The sequence below is a fragment of the Phoxinus phoxinus genome (assembly GCF_949152265.1).
Source record: "Phoxinus phoxinus genome assembly, chromosome: 18".
Lineage (NCBI taxonomy): Eukaryota > Metazoa > Chordata > Actinopteri > Cypriniformes > Leuciscidae > Phoxinus > Phoxinus phoxinus.
The window spans coordinates 5,158,318-5,179,431 of record NC_136893.1 but is presented as its reverse complement, the minus strand read 5'-3'; the positions used below and the strand labels follow the sequence as shown (position 1 = coordinate 5,179,431).

Below are 21,114 nucleotides of genomic sequence, written 5' to 3'. Positions count from 1 at the left end.
TGTTCAGAATAAACAGGCTTTCACACTTATGTGTCTGTCTTAACTGATCATCAGATAATTAATTCATTCATTCATTCATTCATTCAAAACAGACTCTGTAAACTGTAAATGTCATTTAGTTGAAAATACATGTAATTGATTAGTGTTCATGTGTCCCTTAGGAGTTGTATTTTGCCACTGTGAAGCTGATCTACACTGTTGGTTATGGAGCGTCGCTGCTCTCTCTCTCTGTTGCAGTGGTTATACTGCTGCTCTTCAGGTACTGTGCTTGCTGGACTAAAAAAACTCAAACCCCGCCACTGATTAATACTGTAGAAATATTGCTTTAATATAGCTAGTCTCTTTTGTGAGTAACTTTTAGCATATACAGTATCTAGCAACCTTTTCCACATAAACTTGACTCTGGCTTTACAACTTTAAATCATCCCGTAGCTTGGAAACTAGTCTCCAAATAGTCACTGCAACATTAGAAGAAGGTTGTATTCTTTACAATTATATATTTAAATATAATACTGTTGTTTGTGTTATAGGCGATTACACTGTGCTCGAAACTACATCCACATGCAGCTGTTTTTCACCTTCATCCTGAAATCTGTGGCTGTTTTTATCAAAGATGCTACGCTGTTCTCCAGCGACGACACGGATCACTGCACACTCTCTACGGTGAGTCTCACACCATCAATGCTGTTTCCTGGGAAATATACAAACCTGACCGACTTCACACACAACACTGTTTTTCCTCAATGATTCAATGGATATGTCACAATATGTTTTAATATGCCTTACTGATAATATTTCTTAGTGTATTTCTTAACATTTCTTATAATGTGAAGACCCTGGATCACAAAACCAGTCGCGAGTCGCGCGGGTATATTTGTGGCAATAGCCAACCGGGTCAAAATTATCGATTTTTCTTTTATGCCAAAAATCATTCAGATTTTAAGTAAAGATCATGTTCCATGGAAATATTTTGTAAATTTCCTTCTGTAAATATGTAAAAATATATATTTTTGTGAGTGGATGCAGAACAATCGCCAACATAAATGGACAACTTTTTTTGCACCCTCAGATTCCAGATTTTCAAATAGTTGTATCTCGGCCGAATAATGTCCTATCCTAACAAACCATACACCAATGAAAATCTTATTCATTCAGCTTTCAGATGATATAAATCTATTTCAAAACAAAATTTAAAACCAAAATTGACCCTTATGACAGGTTTTGTGGTCCAGGGTCAGAGATATACAGTATATATTCAGGAATTAACACATTAACACCCGCCAAATGCGGTGTATTTCAGCAGTGGTGTGTAACGCAGTCACTCATATTAGCCACTCTGGCGGGTTGGATTTTATGTGTAATACTGTATATACATTTTTAACATTTTAGTCATTTAAAAAGGCATCTGAAATAATAAACTAGAAAATTCATCTTGAAATTCATCATGTGATTGTGCATAATTTGACTAATTCCCGCAGATTTTGTGCTCACACTCAAAGTCACACATAAAGCCGTCTCTCAGTACTAAATCAAGTACTTTTTTGCAGCTTATTGCACTTAAACAGTCAAATACACACAAAATAATGAAAACTGCTGGTCTTAACAAGTATTAACGCAAACACAGTCAGTTATGTTTTAAGTGAATGTAAACAGTTGAGAAAGAAAACGCATGTGTTGTGTAACAGTATAATGGCTTCGTGTGTCAGGCCTTAAAGTGACAGGAGCCTCATATACCTCCTGCCAAATTATGAGATAATATCAAAAATATCTATATGGCAGATTTATATCATTTATATTATATCATATTTTCCCCATGGTATCAATGTCAAAATTGTGGCCAGGGAAAATGCTGAGTGGCTAGTAACTTTAGATCACATGATCCTTCAGAAATCATTCTAATATGCTGATTTGCTGCAAAATAAACATTTCTGATTACGATCAATGTTGAAAACAGTTGTGCTTTATATTTTTGTGGAAACTGTGATACTTTTTTTCTTTACTCTCACTTTTGGTCAATTTAATGCATCCTTATTGAATAAACACATGCCATTGTCCAAATTTTTTTTTTTAAGCACCTTTTATGCTAAAAAGAACAATGAACGTTTTAAGAGTTTTAGACCCTGTTTTGTACTTTAATCATTGAAAATTTCTTGATTTCTTCCAGAGTCCTCCATAGCTACATTCATTTTTTAAAAGTAGAAATATTAATCTTCCTCTATTTCCTGCTGAGTTCATACTTTCTCCCTCTGCTTATCTCCTTTCTCTCCAGTGTTTTGCCGTCATGCCCTTTTTATCATTCTCAGAGTCTCTCTCTCTCTCTCTCTCTCTCTCTCTCTCTCTCTCTCTCTCTCTCTCTCTCTCTCTCTCTCTCTCTCTCTCTCTCTCTCTCTCTCTCTCTCTGCAGGCGGCCTGTAAAGCGGCTGTGGTGTTTTGTCACTTTTGCGTCATGACTAATTTCTTCTGGCTGCTGGTTGAAGCCGTGTATCTGAACTCACTGCTGGTCTCTGCTTTCCCGCGCAGCCGCCGCTGTCTGTGGAGTTTCGCTCTGCTGGGCTGGGGTGAGACTTTCATATCTCTGTCCCTGTCCTCTCACACACTCCTTCTTCTGGCCATCACAGATGACTTTTAGCTTACAGTGTTGACTGTGTGAGTTATTAAAGGAACTGAAGGAGAAAAGGAGACATTAGGTTAGGTTTGTTAAAACACTTTAATATGAAATAATTAATAGTCAACCCCAAAATTAAAATTCTATCATTATTTCACACACAGCTTCATGTCATTCCAAACCAGTAAGACTTTCATTCATTTTCAGGACTCAAATGAAGATATTTCCAATGAAATTCCAATGTAATTAATTTCCAATCAATTCTGTCGGAAAGTCCGTTCACCCAAAAGCTCTTGACGCTTCAAAGCGTTTATGAAGAATGTTTGTCTTTCATCGGTGGAAAAGAGTTCAAAAGAATACATTTTGAAAATGTACCTCTACCCTCCCCCTCCCCCTCCCTGTATACAATGAAAGTCAATGAGGTCCAATTTTGTTCCTCAGAAGAGAGAATATAGGTCATACAGGTTACATCCACCCCCCCCCCCCCCCCTCCAAAAATAAAAAAGTATAGGGGGGGGGGGGAACTTTTGATCACAGGAAAAAATAACATTTTTAAATATATTCAAACAGAAAACAGTTGTTTTAAATTGTAATAATATTTTACAATATTGCTGTTTTTTAATCTAATAAATGCAGCCTTGGTGAGCATAAGAGACTTATTTCAAAAACATGTAAAAAATCTTAGCAACCCCAAACTTTTGAATGGTAGTGTATGTAGGGATTAATTCATGTGCTTTGTGATCACTTTGTCTGGCTTTTTTTTCATTTTTTTTTTTCAGTAATGACCAACTGACTGTACATTATGATTCTTATTTCTTGGCTACTAACTCTGATCTATCATCATTTATGGTTCTGAAGTCAATTATTTTTCTCATGTTACGAGCTATTATATTCTCAGCGACTCCAATCAGTGAAGTACAGCATGATCCTGTTGTTCTATTCCTCAATTTCCATTTATATTCTGTGTGTCTCGCTGTCCTCTGGTGTGCGGGACCCTGGGAGGGCTGAGAAGTGTCAGAACAGCTCTCGTGATTGACACCTCCGTCGTCTTTGATTTCACCAGACAATTGAATGAACAAACAGTTCAAATGACGTTGTAGAAGCAGTAGAGATGCATAGAGTGAATATAACATGTACAAATCCACGTTCTCGTTCTTACACACGTTCCTATTGCGAATGATGCATCAGCGCATGTTATTCTAAAGCATCAAAACAGAGTTACAATCTGATATATAAATCTTTTTACAATCAATTCCTGAAGTATTAAATCAAGTCCCGTCTATTTTTTTTTTTTTTTTTCACATTGGATATCCTGAATTGCTTCACATTAGGAAAGTTAAATGGATTCCAAACTCAAGATGATATTTAGGAGATGTTTTAGAAATATGGAGAGCACTTGAAAATGGCCTTTTTCTTGTGCAAATATGTTTAATACTTCATGAATGCTGTCTAATTTCCATAAACATTTTCATAATTGCTTAAATTATTAATTTTGGGATTACGCCAACTTTTGGTAATTTAACTAAAAGGCACTTAATATTTCACGCAGCTGGAGCTGGGAATCTTCCTTTAAAGGCACAATTCAAATATCCAAAAACCATTAGCACAGTGTTATATATTGAGATATTATCTCAAATGCTTCCAACAATGTTTAAACCCAGAGAAATTCTCAATTTTAACCAGTTTAACATCCCTCCTCATTTCATTAAAAGTAAGCTTCTAGCTTTTTCACAGCGTTGCATTGAACACTTTCTGTAAGATTCCCTTTTACCGACACCATCATCTTTTTGTCTCTCTCTGGTCTTTTCTCGCAGGCGTTCCTCTGGTCTGCATCGTCCTCTGGATCTGCTCCAGAGTGTATTTTGAGGACACAGAGTAATTTGCACGTTTGTTCTCTACCTTTAAGTAGTGGTTCTCGTGAGGGATTTGAACAAGCCCCTGATGCCAAACGCACACTTCAAGACTCAATCTCACCGCCGTTGATGTTTTCCATCTACAGTCACAGATTGCCACCCGAGCAACACTCTTCTAGAATGAATGATGCACTTATTATAAAGCAATGGGTTTTATCATTTACTGCTTCATTGCATCTTACCTGGTTAAGACATTGAAGTTGTCTAGCTACACACTGTATAAAAAAAAAATCCGTTAAATTTACGGTAAAATACCGACAGCTGTGGCTGCCAGAAATTTACCGTATAAAATATGGTAGCAACGTTTTAGGTTTTACAGACTTTACTTAAAATTTACAGTAATAAACCATATTTCATTATCTGTTATGATATTAATTTACTGACCTATTGAAGTATTAATATCTGTTTTGTACCATTGTAATACACGGACAACCAACAATCACAGCAATGATGAGTCACATGATCAATCAAAGCTCATCACAAGCAACTCTTCTATAAGAAAGTTAATACTAGAAGCTGCACAGTGTCATTCAGACAAACATTAAACACCATCATAACACACATGAAAAAAAATGCAATAAACATTAATTTAACAACATTAAATGTAACATAAAACCCTAATGTACATAACTGATTAGAAAAAAACGAAGAAAACTATGAATAAACAGTTATTTCAACAAAAATACCGTACATAAAATGTGAAGTGTCACGCAGGCAATTGAATGTCAATTTACATTTTTTCACTGTAAATTATACAATGAGTTGTTATTTTTCACTTTCAAAAACTGTAAATTTAACAGTATTTTACTGTAAAATTACAATAAATGTACCATTAGATCTATTGCAGTTATTTACCGTATATAATAAGGAAACTTTCTGTTAACCAATTAACAGTTTTTCACTGTAGCATTTTTAGTCTTTTACCGTTAAAATCACGATAATTTTTTACAATGTTTTTTTTTTTTTTTTCAGGTGCTGGGACATAAATGAAGATTCTCCTTATTGGTGGATTATCAAGGGTCCCATTGTAGTATCAATAGGGGTAAGATAATGAGGAGATGATGGATGAATGAATGGACTCACACACAGTTATTTTCATGAGTGTTTCTTGCACAACCAGGTGAACTTCCTTCTCTTCATGAACATTATCAGGATTCTGGTGCAGAAACTGAACCCGCGCTTGATCCAGTTCAACAATTCATCTCAGTACAGGTACATGCCGACTGTGACAGAAAACACACACACACACACACACACACACACACACACACACACACACACACACACACACACACACACACACACACACACACACACACACACACACATCTGAAGGGACACTAGCTGCATGTGTGGAGATGAGTGGGTGTTTTCAATTCATTCTCTATGGGAGATGAGCGGCAGGTTTGCGTGGGGGATTGTGGGATTGATATCGGTAAAAGCTTTACAATACGCCTTACCATTTACAAGGTTCTATACAACAACTTTAGTAAACGCATTTGGTATTGTGAACTAAAAGCATTTAGCACACGATCCTTCAGAAATCATTCTAATATGCAGATTTTTTAGCTCAAGAAACATTTCTGGCTATTGTCAATGTTATAAACAGTTGTGCTGTTTCATATTTTCGTGGAAAGACGCCTGTGGCAAGATTAAAATAGAGAGCATTTTACTTTCATTCATCAAGGATGCATTACATTGATCAAAGTGACAGTGAAGACATTTTCTGTTTTATAAATACTTTAATAAATGTAAATAAATGCTGTTCATTATACTTTCTGTTCAACAAAGAATCCTGAAAAAGTATCACCATTTCCACAACAATGAATAATAAAAAAAAAAGTCTATTTAGCTTTATTTTTTATTTCAGTTTTAGCCATTTTAGTACTTAAACTTATTTATTTCGGTTAGTTGCCAAGGCAACATTTCTAATCTTAATTTATATATATCTATATATATATTTATTTTTTTACATTTTCATGCAATATTAATATTTTATTTCAGCTTTATTTCAATTACTGCTAAATGTTTTTTATAGTTTTATTTTTAGTTAACACACATCACGAATGTAGCAGCATTTTTGGATGATAACTTTAACCTAGATTAATAAATGCTGCAAAAATATAATTTGTTGTTAGTTAATTTAACCAATGTTAGTATATACAACCTTATTGTTAAGTGTTACCGTTTTTTTGTCTATTGATTGAAAACAGCAAATAGGCTAATAATTACAATGTTTATTTCTCAGAAGAGAAAGTTGAAACATACTTCTTTTAACAACTTTATTTTTCCATCAACTGCAGAACTGCGCTGTAAATAAATATTTTGTCAGGCACGTAAAAATGTGCTTTATATACAGGTGAAACTCGAAAGATTAGAATATGGTGCAAAAGTTCATTTATTTCAGTAATTCAACTTAAAAAGTGAAACTAATATATTATATAGACTCATTACATGCAAAGTGAGATATTTCAAGCCTTTATTTGTTATAATTTTCATGATTATGGCTTACAGATATGAAAACATTTTCACAATATTTTTATTCATAATTTTGAATTTGGGGTTATCATAAGCTGTAAGCCATAATCATCAAAATTATAACAAATAAAGGCTTGAAATATCTCACTTTGCATGTAATGAGTCTATATAATATATTAGCTTCACCTTTTACAGTAAGTTAAATTACTGAATTAAATGAATTTTTGCACCATATTCTAAATTATGTAGCAATAATGCACAGGATTGTGGGATATCAGTGAAGGATACTGTAGTGAAATATGAACCAGACGAGGCTGTCTTAGTACACCGGATGTTTCCCGTAAACACACATGAACTCCAGGGATGTGCTAATGAAATGCATGGAGCGAGACTTTGAGATCGTGGATAAGCACTGTAAAGCTGAAGCAAACCTCGCACGCTGACAGGAAATAGAGTCGTGTTCCCAGAACATCATCATCACTGCTAGGATCCTTTGAGGGTTTTTAAGTGTGCCTTTGTTCTCCTCTCCAGCATCTCGACTGTACGTCCCCTGTAGAGACCGGCATGAGTAGCATGAGGACAGTCACTGGCCATACAGCTTCTGCAGGTTTAGGTGTTTTAATAACACACAGGCAGATATATTTCGGGATTATTTATATACTATTAATATTTTTTTTGCGTTAGCTTTTAAAGTTTTAGTTTTTTTAATGTTGCTTTTGTCATTTTTGTTATTTCTATTTTATTTCAATTAAATTCTTAAATTATTTTATTATGTATGTTTTAGTTGTAATTTTAGTACTTCAACATTTAAAAAAACATTTAGATGAAGGTTTTCATCTAATTGTATTTTATTTCAGCTTAATTTCAATCAATGAAAACTATTTTTAATAGTTATAGTTAATCAGTTAACTTTTATTTCACAATAACAACACTGCCCACAAGAGACTGTTTACCAACCAAATTTCACCACCATGTACTTTGGATATACAAAATTACCATCTTAATACCATGGTATTATTTTGAATAAATATATATGTATATAAATATACATGGTGTGTAAAAAGACTGTGCATTCACTAAAAAAAACATGGCATTACCATAATGTGTTGTTATATTATCATGGTAATACCATCAGTGGCGTATAACCCGTATAAGTATTTTTTTCTCTATTAATTTCTCCCATTGGGATTTGTAAAAAGTCTTTGTTAAAGCGTTATAAGCCTTGAACAAAGCCAACCAGCTATGAGGTGAATCACAACATTACAAACCTTGATTTGAAGCAATAAAGTCTTTGAAAATCAGACAAAAATACAAGACTATGTACTTAATGGCTTTAGTGAGGGAAAGAACTACAATCCCATGAAGCATTGCAAACAGCATAATCAAATTAAAAACGTTGGAGGAATATAAAACTATCAAAACCAAAGTTTGTGTGTATATATATATATGCATGTATTTTGCAATAAACGTAAAATATATCAAGTATTTTGAAGGCATTGAGAGATCACTCTTGTGAGTGGGCGGAGCTAAGAAGATCTTTTGGGGCGTGTTGCTTTTATTGATTCTCTGATTGGTGTAATGTTCTGTACAGCATCTAGTGTAATGTAGTTTTTTTACCAGGAATTCCGCCATTAAACACGATTATTTAAAAAAAAAATTGCTAAAATAATGCGGGCTGAAAGCTTCAACAAAAGCAAATACTATCGATTAACAACCTCGTAGCTCACAATGTCCAAAACACTATTTATTTTTGCTAGTTTTTAAGTATTAACAATAAAATAAAACAGAAACATAGTACATCTTTTGGGAAATTGTATAACGTGTTTTTTGGGCCTGTATTACTGTGCTATTCTTTGAAGTACCTTGGTATATGATAATGGTAAATCAATTGAAACATTAACAATAATCACAAAGAATTATTTTGCCAAATCATATAGGTAATTGGCCAAAATGTAGGCTGTTGCCAAGCAACATAATCAAATTTCTACTGTTTTTATATCCACGTATCAGGATCATTTCCACGAAACTTCTGCTCATGCATGTTTAAGAGCACTGACCTGATTATCCGGAGAGGTGTGTGTGTGTGTTTGGTTATTATGTGTCCGGTTAATGCAGTTATCATGATGAGACGAAATGAGTGTGTGCTGCTGTTGAATATGCAGATTTCACACAAGCCTGAGCCTGTGAATGACAGCTCTCCAGAATCTGTGCTTTTAAGCGTTTCTGCCAGAAAATTTGACAGTTTTGCATTAAAACACACTTCACTGTATGTAGTGGTGCTATCATAGTAAAACACCACGGGTTCATTGATCCGTGAGTGAAATTTTAATATGTTTCACAATGAGACCTCATCTACATTTATAGTTAAAGGAATAGTTCAATCACTATTCAAAAATGCCATTATATTTCAGTGAATAAATTCAATTTCCCACAAAGCTATTGAATGGCTTCAGAAAACTTCTAATATATTGCACAAGTTATATGGACTACTTTTCTTAGACTAAACTTCTCTTTTGTATTTCATGATAGAGTGTGAGTAGATATATGTTCATTTTTGGGTGAACTGGCCCTTTAAGCTCAGAATGATGGTTTAATTCTTCTGTAAATAATACATTTTACATTTGTGTTTTATAAATTAGCAGAGCAATTTTAATCATTGCACTGTTTGCACATATCATTCATGCATATTTATTAAGCAAATGCTTTTATCTGATTTACAAATGAAGAACAATACAAACAAGAGCTAAAAATACATTTCTAACCGTATTTATAATGCACTTAAGAATATTCACATCAATGTGCGTATGCAGAGGAAACCTGTGAATATTAAAGGAATAGTTCACCCTAAAATAAAAATGTTGTCATTGTTTTCTCACCACCAGTATGCTATTTTTTTTTTTTTTTTTAGAAAACAATGAAAATGAAATGCTACAAACACACCTCATTCTTCATCCATGCGTCATTGATACCAAATCGACATGGTTTCTCTCATATATCATGACCTAAAGTGACACTTTCACACAAATCTCTCACAAATATAGCCTACAAGTCATACAGATTACTTCATGTTTCTTTTATTATGATGCTTTCTGGTCCATTTTGTAGCTTTCACAGCATCTGCCCCCATTCATCTTTCAGGTTAAGGGACGAGTCATTGTGAGTAAATGTTGTCATAATTTTCCTTTTTGCATGAAGTATTCCTTTAAAAGTGTTGTTTGAAGTCATGCAATATTATTCTGTTACTCGTTTGAACCCATAATATCCAGCTCTACCCAATAACCTCTTACCCTTCCTCCTCTCCATGCTTTATCTCTCCTTCCCTCAGGCGACTGACCAAGTCCACCCTCCTCCTCATCCCTCTCTTCGGCACTCATTACATGGTCTTCAGCTTTCTCCCAGACTACTTCAGCGTGAGCCTGCGGCTTTGCATCGAGCTGTGTCTGGGCTCCTTCCAGGTTATCCAGCCCGCTATCAGCACAACACAGCTTAAACCCAGACCTCAGCGGGAGTGTAAAATTACTGAACTAAGACTAACTAACCGATTTTAGTCTGGACGCATCGGCGCTAACGTTAGTTGCCAAAAGTCAGAGCCAGTCTGCAGATTTTCAGCAGTTGACAGAGGATGCGTCTCAATCAGGTCCCTAGTTCAGTAGTCAGGACACGGATCAGGGAGTCGGCCATTTTAAGGGCTGTCTCAATCGCAATATCCTTCTTGGGCACTGAAACGTTCCCTTCCTAAAGTCTCACAATGCACCGTCAAAACCAGGGAGCATTGAAGCTCACTATGTTTCCTTAAAGTCCCCCTGGGGTGAAAAATCAAGCTTTTAATGTTGTTAATGTGGTGTTTTAATATGCTTTAAGACAAACCATTTGCAAATTCATAAGTCAACACCATTGCTGAGTGTTTTCTCCTTAAAACTGCAATGAACCAAAGACAGTCTCAAAAACACGATTTGAAATCGTCACAAACTACCATTATTTAATTATATTTCAGCTTAAACATACATTGCTAGATGGGTAATGAACATAATCTACAGTATAGCTAACATTTATCATTTATGTATGGCTGAAAGGTTGCACGTATGTAACAAGCAACTGTTTTCATCATAATGTACTTTAAGTAACATTAAAAAATAATGTCAGAAAGATATCAGTTCTGCGGTTGTTCATAAATACTGTACCTGTGGTGATGTTGTACAATGAGGACGTTGTCACATCGCCGGAAATAGCGTTATCAGTGTCCTAATGTGTAGTAGTGAGCCAGGTCTTTACCAGTGCCTGAATTAATGTACACCACATACTGATTCACAAGCTAGGGAGCTGATTGAGACGCACACTGATTTTCAGAAAGTCATGTTGTGTATGATGGGCACAGGCTCTGATGGTTTTTTTTTTTAAGCTTCAAACTCTATCCAGTCTGATCATATCAAACAGAACACATAAGCTATTATTTTCATTAAACAAAAGCATACCAAACAGTAAAGTTCAATTAACGAACGAATGACTCGTTTGAAGCGGTTCTTTTTAGTGAATCTAGTCTGATTAACCAACAATTGATTCTTATAAATCTTTTTAAAAGGGTGGTTGATTATGATTTCACTTTTCTAACTTTAGTTAGTGTGTAATGTTGCTGTTTGAGCATAAAGGATCAAACACATAGTTCTCTTTAAAATGAAAATTATGTCATCATAAAATAATGTCATTGCCTGATAAGGCAGCGGGGCAACAAGTCGGCCGCCTAAGTTTTCAAACACACCCATAGCATAGCATAGATTCATGAACAAATGATTCTTCTAAACCAGTTCTTTTTATTGAATCAAACACATGCAGAGCAAACCGCATTGTCACGTGTCAGCGCCCACATAAAACATCTGTGTAAGACCTCCTTTTATCACCTAAGGAACATTGCTAAACTCCGTCCCACACTTGGTCTGTCAGATGCTGAAAGGCTTGTACATGCTTTTGTATCCTCGAGGCTGGACTACAGCAACGCTCTCCTCTTTGGGATTCCTGGAAAAAGCCTTCAAAAACTACAATACATTCAAAACAGTGCTGCAAGGATCCTAATGAGGATAAGGAAATATGACCATATCACTCCCATCCTTCACTCACTCCACTGGCTTCCTGTCTCTTACAGGATTAACTATAAAATCATCCTACTTACCCATCAATGCATTCATGGCAACGCACCCCCCTACTTAAAGGAACTACTCACAAAACAAAACTCTTCACGCAACCTCCGCTCTGGAAACAAAGCACTTCTTCAACCACCCAGAACTAAGCTCCGCACTATGGGGGATCGAGCCTTCTGCTCAGCCGCACCGCATCTTTGGAATTCCCTTCCAGAAAACCTAAGGGCTCCTCAAGCCATAGACTCTTTTAAGAAAGGACTAAAAACCTATCTTTTTAAGCAAGCATTTTTTACTTTTTGCTAACTTTTTATTTTATTTTATTCTTCGCGGTTTTTAAACTTTGTTTATACTCTGTAGCACTTTGGGATTGTTTTTAACTATGAAAAGTGCTTTACAAATAAAATATATTATTATTATTATTATTATAAACAACATCTGCAAAGTTACAACGCTCAAAGTTCAAAGCAAAGAGAGATATTTGCTTTTAAATAAATCGTTTTTTAAGGACTACAACAAACGGCTGGTAGAGACTACACCACATTCCTCCCGGGTTAGTGACATCACCAACCCTAAAATTTACATAAACCCCGCCCCCGGGAACACAATGTATAAATTATCATGACAGAATATGCTAATCAATATAGCTAGAAGATAGTTAACTCCACATCAGTAATATAAATTCATCAACTAACCATTCAGAAACGTCCTGTTGCATTCATGTTATCACTTCTCCTTGAGTCTGACTCCGTCTTGAACATAAAAGACTAAAAGTTTTTGAAATTTTCAGCGTGTCTGCGTGAGGTAATTTGAACTGCTAACACACACACACACACACACACACACACACACACACACACACACACACACACACACACACACACACACACACACACACGCCTCCTGTGCCGGGAGCAGCAGCTCATTTGCATTTAAAGGGACAGACACAAAAACTGTGCGCTTTTGCTCACCCTCAAAAAGTGACAATTTTAACATGCTATAAAAAAATCTGTGGGATATTTTGAGCTAAAACTTCACATACACACTCTGGGGACATCTTTAATTAATCAAAAACAGAAAATACAAACAGCGGCTGCGTTCAAAAGCTTAAAAATGCTGCCTTCGGAGGCTGCATTCCAGAAGGCATCAAAGCACATGTGACTCCAATGTTGCCTTCACTTCCTGTATTCTGAGATACCTTCATCTGATCGATTTTTGAAGGCAGCATTGATGTATCCTTCGCTGCCTTTGGTATATCACAATCCTGTGCTTTCCATTCTGTGATAGTTGAGCTAAAACAATAAAGAACTGAACTGCGATTGGTGGTCAGTGACCAACATTTCTACTTCTAATGTAATTTCTGGCGAGAAATTGCGTATACACTTAGTTATCACCAAAACTTGCTCTATTTTGCTGTAGGTCATTAAACCTAATGTTGTTTGTCCGACATCAGTTTCGCGAGGAACCTTCGTGTGCAGACTCTGCCTACAAAATGTCATTGCCTGATAAGGCAGCGGGGCAACAAGTCGGCCGCCTAAGTTTTCAAACACACCCATAGCATAGCATAGATTCATGAACAAATGATTCTTCTAAACCAGTTCTTTTTATTGAATCAAACACATGCAGAGCAAACCGCATTGTCACGTGTCAGTGCATGTTTGGACTTTCAGGTTGTGTTTTGATTGGTTCCTGTTTTCCTTTGTTCTTTTCCCGCCACTCCCCACTCCTTCGTTTCTATGGTTACTATCATTAAGTTAATTTGTCCCAGCTGTGCATGATTAATTATCTTGTTTATGTTTGCTATTTAAGATGGACCCTTTCTACCAGTCCTTGTCCGATCTCTGTTGTGTTTATGTGTGTTTTCCATGCCTGTCAGTTTGTTCCTGTTATTATTATTAAAATTTGAGTTAGTATCAGAGTCTTCAGTCTGTTCCTGGGGAAAACACAGTGTGACATGTATAGTCTGATTCAGAAACAAATAACTCTTTTAAACCACTTTGGATTGAATGCAATAATTGGACGAACATTGTTTGGTCCTGACACTGCCACAGAAGATATTTGTGCATTTATATCAGTATGTGAAGAGAGTTTCAACCAGTATAACAAAAAGTGTTCGTGAAAAACATTGCCCTTTAAGTCAAGTGTCTGATCCTTTAAACATTTAGGCCCGGTTTCACAGACAGGGTCAGGATTAGAGTTTAGTTCAATTAGGACATTTAAAGGGATAGTTCTCTTTAAAATGAAAATTATGTCATCATTTACTCACCCTCAAGTTGTTTCAAACCTGTATGAATTTCTTTCTTCTGCTGAACACAAAGGAAGATATTTTGAAAAATGTCAGTAACAAAACAGTTACCAGGTCTCAATGACTTCCATAGTACTGTATTTTTTTCCCTACTATGGAAGTCAATGGGACCTGGTAACTGTCTGGTTACTGACATTTTTCAAAATATCTTCCTTTGTGTTCAGCAGAAGAAATAAATTCATACAGGTTTGAAACAACTTGAGGGTGAGTAAATGATGACAGAATTTTCATTTTAAAGAGAACTATCCCTTTAAGTAGCTTTTATAAACGTGCCTTGGAAGAAAAAAACATTACTGGTGTGCATCTTGAGACAAAACAATGTTATTTTAAGATGTCAGTGCAAGTTACTTTCAGTTACAACAGCTCAAACATGCATTTTAGTCTGGGACTGGGATTTGATGCCCTCTTTTCCTCTATGACCGCTTACAAGTCGGCAAGTGTATGTTTTAAAATCTGTGTTGTATTCCAGTCTTTAGACATGCTCCCCTCGGTGCAGTCGATGAGCTCTGGTCAAGACCTCATTCTCACCTTCGATCTGTTGAGACAGAAGATGGACATTGGGGTTTTAGAGATATTACTTGAGTTTCTTGAAGGGCCGATAACTAATTTTGAAGATTAATTCCATGCAGGAGTTTGAGGAAGGCTGTAACCCTCTTGTAAAAGTTTGTTTAAGTCATAATATGATGTCCGTGATGTGCGCTTTTTAGTGCTAATTACTTTCTTTGAACGCTAACATTAAAGTAAGGTTGTGTTCTTTCTTTGTCTTGACTAGTCAGACATGTCAGTTCAACCGAATGTGAAAATGATTAAATCGCGCTGGCGGTTTTCAGATTGCTGTTTACAGAGCCTATGGCTGTGTCAGTGACAGGTTTGATATCTCTCTCTCTCATATATATATATATATATATACACTGTATATAGAGCAGGATTTTGATTTAGCTGTCTTTTAAGGCTGTCACTTGGGGCCATGTTCAGATCCTTGGATACAAACCTGTTGTTTTTCTGTGTAACACTAAAGTAATACATGCTTCACTCTTCTATACAAATGTAATGTCATTCTACTTCAAACAACATGAAACCCGATGGTGTTTGAAATAGGGTTAGTTATTGATACATATTTACCGATTCAATACCAGCTCACAAATTCCTAATTCACGTGGGAATATTTCTTTTATAATGTGTTTTATACTTTTATATTAAATATTTCTCTCAGGCAATGCTGTAATTGATAAAGGAAACCCTGGTACTTGATACATTACAAAAATATTGATATAAAGAAATTAACAACAGAGGCGAAACTATGCAGTTTGATTTCTATTTATTTAAGGAATCAACACAACCAAAAACTGATATGTCCTACATCTTTAAATTGAATTTCAGTAACACTTTTTTTTGTGTCATTGTTACATAATATGTTACATGTAGTTACTATAGTAATAGCTATAAATTATGCATAATTATCTGCAACTAACCCTAAACCAAACCCTAATCCTAACCGTATAGTAAGAACATGTAAATAATTACTACTAAAATGTATAATTATATACAGTGTAACAAAAAACAACTTAAAATAAAAGTGTAACCTGAATTTCTTCTGTAAAACACTGATTATATCAATTTGTAAGATTATTCTAAAATTATAAACTATTTAAAACTACCATAAAAGTGTGTGAGTCATAGACGCATTAGTTAGTGAATCATATACAACATTGTTTGTGCTGTATTTTTTATTTATTTAAAAATAACTGGCTTACAAGAGTCATTATTTTATGAATCGGACTTCATTTGTTGTGTTATATGTCTTTGATTCACTAAAAACAACTAGTTTAATTAAGAGAGTAAATTGTCTGTGAATCAGAATAGGACTACACTGGTTGCTCTGCATGTTTTTGATTCACCAAAAAAAAAAAGTGTAGAGGAGTCATTTGTTGGTGAATCGTGCTACACAGTTTAACGTTGTGTTTTTGATTCACTGAAAATAACCATTTGTTCATGTATTGGACTAAACGGTGTGCGCTGCATGTTTTTGATTCACTAAAAAGAGCATGTTTAAGGAACGACTTCCAGTTAGTTTTTTATGAACAGTTATTATATGGTAAAGAGTAATGTACGTTCTTCAACGTAACAATTAACAGCATGCAAATCCATGACCGATTTCTATCATCTTTATATTCAGAGTCACACTTGTAAAACATGTTAGCTGTTCGATGTCATTAGTAGGCTATGGAAATATCTGGATTAACTCTCTTATGAACACATTGCCAGTCAATTTCTTACAGCGGATGAATACGTTAGCGCTGGACCGTCTTGCATTTTAATTTTATGTACTCTTATGGATTATTTGATCCGGCTGCCTCACAACACATAGATATACATCCATGATTATGCAGAAGTATATGGGCCTGCAGAAATTGTGTTAAAAGCATGTAATTTGTGTCTCAAAGCACTCAATATAAGATGAAAGGGAGAGGAAGAGAGATGGATTTATAATATTTGTAGATGTTTGATCTGAGGAACATTTTCTGCAATTTGCACTGACTTTCTCTTTTTCATTGATTTGCTTAAGGGCCTTATTGTGGCGGTTCTCTACTGTTTCCTGAACCAGGAGGTGAGCGATTATTGATTGATAGCCCTCACACACCCTAAACATACAAAATATGCACCAAAATTCAAAATAATGTGCTGAAAGCCCTTATTCATTTACAAATGCAAAAGTGCATGCAAGTCAGTTTTGTGTTTGAATGGAGATAATCAGCATTCTCAGAGGACTGAACAACATTTGTACTCAAAATCTTGCTCAATAAAATCCTTGACAAACATGTTTGCCAGTCTTTATTAATTTGATTAAGAAACAGATTGGGGAATTACAAGAGGACTGCTCAAAGGCCAGTAAGGAATTAAGGATGAATAATAAAAATGCATTGCATTTGAGCCTGTGCTTACGGTAAAGCTTAGCTTCGTGCATTTAATGAAACTCATTTCTAACAAAACCACTGTATAAACTAATCTCATTATGATATTTTAGTCTTACAGTATGGCTAGGGTTTTAGTTTAAACTTAAAGGACTTAACTTTAGATTATTCACCGTATCCCCCAGAGAGTTAGATAATAATAATAATAATAATAATAATTCATTACATTTATATAGCGCTTTTCTGGACACTCAAAGCGCTTTACATAGAAGGGGGGAATCTCCTCAACCACCACCAATGTGCAGCATCCACCTAGATAAGTCCATACATACCCTTTTTATCGCCATGTGTGCCATAATTCTGTCTGATGCACCTACCGCTAGCCTAGCTTAGCACAAAGACTGGAGGTAAATGGCTCCAGCTAGCATACTGCTCCTAATAAGTGACAAAATAACGCCAACATTGCTACTTCTGCAGAGTAATTTTCTCGCAGCGCCTGAGATGCCCCGCGGTGAGGAGCAAAGAGTTCGCTCAGAGTGTTGCGCTAATCACTCCGCCCAAGTAGCAGTGCTTCGCCTTCTGAGAATATAGTTCCCAGTATGTATACGGTTAGAAGATGGCTGTCTCTCATGTGACCTTGTTATTTGTACACGCTGTGACTATACAAATCATAACATGTTAATTGGAAAATGTTGGCGTTATTTTGTCACTTATTGGGAGCAGTATGCTAGCTGGAGCCATTTACCTCCAGTCTTTGTGCTAAGCTAGGCTAGCGGTGGGTGCGTCAGACAGAGTTACGGCACGCACGGAGATGAAAAGGGTATGTGTGGACTTATCTAACTCTGTGGGATATGGTGAATAAGCCAAAGTCCCAAAAAGTCGGCGTGTTCCTTTAATAATAAAAAAATATTTATAATCTAAGTTAGGGATTTTGTGATTATATATCATATATGTGTTTGTTGATCAGGTTCAGAATGAAATACGCTCACGATGGAGTCGATATCAAGAGGGGAGTTACATTGTCGTCCCGGTCGGAGCCAAAGGAAGTCAAATGGACACTCCGTTCTAGAGTCACTAAAACTCATCAGTGCCTCCAGAAAACACTCACATCTGAACGAGACACTGTTCGCAAGTTGTATTGCTCAGTTTACATGACAACAAATGGCTTAAAGTGAGATCATCGCCATTAGCCTGCAACTTACAGTGACACCAAGGCTTAAGTGTTCAAATACTGAACATTTGGGCTGATTTAAACACTCTCAAAACGATTTATTAGAGAGCATACTGTAATTTATCATTACAGAAGTGCTGTTAAATAGCAGTGGCCAAAAGTGATGTCTGGTCTTGAGTAATAGACATCTTCACCCTTTTTATTGTGTGTTGTGTTGTACATTGTATCGTATTGTAAGCAATTGTTTTATTTTAACGCAATGAAACATGGCAAGATGTTCGGTAAATAATTTTTGGCCAGGCTGTCATACAGTGAAATTATGAACACATGCAAAAACAAGAGAGAGCCATGGGTATCATTAAAACGGATGATGTTGTAGTCAGTGACCGCTTTTGTGAGATTTTAGTTTTTCTATGCATTTTTTTTACACAGTAAAATATAACCTGTAGCTGTATAGTTACCTTTTCAGATGTGCAGTGTTTTATTCTTCCCTAATCTTTAAAGTATTTTCTGCATATTTTGATGGTTTAATCGAACTTGTAGGGTCATTAAAAACCAATATCACCTCAGGACATCACGTTAGGCTACTACTCTCTCTCTCTCTGTGTGTGTGTGTGTTCAGTATAGTATTATTTTGTATAATTGATAGATCCGTGGATTTCTGAGTGAGATATGGTAACCTGGGCAAGTTGTCACATGTTTTTGATAACAATTTCTGCTGGCCTGAACAGTGGTTTGATATTTTTGTGACCTTTTTAATTTTATTGAATGGGTTGTTTTGTGTTTCATAATTGCATTACTGTTTAAATTTAGCTGAAAATCCTGTTTAATCCTTCCCATTGAATTTATTGTGCAATATACTGTATGTTTAAGAAACTATCTTTTTTTCTGCAATAGTTCAAATATTCAAAGGCATCTTTGTAGCAAAGACTGACATGTCTATACAGACATTGACTCCAAAATATTAATTTGAGCTAAAAGTGTAACGACTAGCCCTGTTTTCTTCTATTCTGCTGGTTGATTCTTTCTTGCTCTCTCAAAACTGTAAAATGTTGCGTCTACTGAGAACAGAAATAGCTTGTACTTCTCTCTGCTCATTTCTTTACTTCTGTTCTCGTCTTTTCTCTTGTCTCCTCTCTTCTAGTCTCTGCTTGTCTTTTCCTACTTTTCTTCTTTTCTTGTCTTGTCTTGTCTCTGCTCGTTTCTTATTGTTTCTTCTCATCTACCGGTATTTACTTCTGTTCTGGTCTCTTCTTGTCTCTCTTCTCTGCTCGTTTCTTCTCATCTCTTCTGTCTCTTTACTTCTGTTATCTTCTAGTCTCGTCTGTATTATCTTGTCTTTGCTTGTTTCTTCTCGTTTTGTCTTTTCTCTTATTGTCTCCTCTCCTCTCCTCTCACCTCTGGTCGTCACTTCTCTTGTCTGGTCTCTTCTCACCAAATGTGCATTTATACTTTGTTGCCTATAAACAGCAAAAACGTATTTTAGCATAAATATTATATCCATAATGTATGTATGTCCAGCTGTAATGCAGTATTTTGTTTCCACGGCTTTGAGTGGCTTTAAGTGTTTTAATGCATCTAATCATCAGAGTGCATTACCGAGATGGAAATATTACCCAATTGTATGATAATTTACCTGTGTAATGGATTTTTTTTTTGTGTGTTTGTTGCTTTAATAGTGTAGTTAAGCTGATGTCCTTATGTACTTATGTTTGTGTATATATGCGTATAAAGCTGGCATAATGAGTACATGTAGCTATTTTTGAGCTCAAGTGCTATTGATCTTTTGCTTTAATGTCTGACTTATAATTACTTTGTATTAAAACAGGAAAAACATACATAAATGACAATGTCCTCAGTCCTTTAGAGATTATTAAATGACAGCTGGATTTGTCCGTCAGTAATAAACAGTGACCTCTGCTGGTCAATACATCACACTACTATTTACTCACCATAGTTATTTTTATAGAAGTTTGAAGTTTAGTTCACTTTTTTATAGTCCTTGGAAATGTGTTTTTGTATAATGAAGTTTTCCTTTAAAAAAAAAAAGGAAGACTTCATTCCTGTAAAAATAATAATAAAAATAAATAAATAAATAAATAAATAAATATATATATATATATATATATATATATATATATATATATATATATATATATATATATATATATATATATATATATATATATTTTTTTTACAAAAAGTTATAACCAAATTGAGGAGCTGACATAAATAAATCCGTAAAATTCTTTCTGCTGCTTCCAGCACTATAGGAAGTCCAATTCATAATAGTGAATTGATTCTTTCAGATGGTCAGTTCCGTGAACCGATTCACTGCGAGTTTAAAGGGACAGTTCACCCAAAGCTGAGAATTCTGTCATGTTCCAAATCTGTAAGAATTTAGTTATGCTGAACACAAAAGAAGATATTTTAAAGAATGTTTATATTTTCCCCCCATTGGACGTCAATGGGGCCCATCAACTGTTTACTTCAAAATATCTTCTTTTGTTTTTCAGCATAACAAAGAAATTCATACATAACAGGTTTGGAACAACTTGAGGGTGGGTATGATGACAGAGTTTTTATTTTTGGGTGAACTAT

At 35.3% G+C, this 21,114-nt stretch overlaps 1 protein-coding gene across 2 annotated transcripts in view; it reads left to right on the top strand.

The window, feature by feature from the left end:
* The window catches only part of ghrhrl (growth hormone releasing hormone receptor, like), a 37,874-nt gene extending 19,333 nt beyond the window's left edge, over positions 1-18,541 (top strand). The window contains exons 5-14 of one of the 2 annotated variants that reach the window (XM_079587568.1): positions 162-259; positions 531-663; positions 2,405-2,558; positions 4,420-4,480; positions 5,491-5,560; positions 5,639-5,730; positions 10,102-10,152; positions 10,322-10,451; positions 16,997-17,038; positions 18,310-18,541. In XM_079587568.1, the coding sequence (XP_079443694.1) occupies positions 162-259; positions 531-663; positions 2,405-2,558; positions 4,420-4,480; positions 5,491-5,560; positions 5,639-5,730; positions 10,102-10,152; positions 10,322-10,451; positions 16,997-17,038; positions 18,310-18,411 (933 nt within the window). In that variant the 3' untranslated portion in view covers positions 18,412-18,541. The remainder of the gene's footprint in view (positions 1-161; positions 260-530; positions 664-2,404; positions 2,559-4,419; positions 4,481-5,490; positions 5,561-5,638; positions 5,731-10,101; positions 10,153-10,321; positions 10,452-16,996; positions 17,039-18,309) is intronic. The other variant, XM_079587569.1, reaches the window with a different exon arrangement.
* Positions 18,542-21,114: the final 2,573 nt, after the last annotated feature.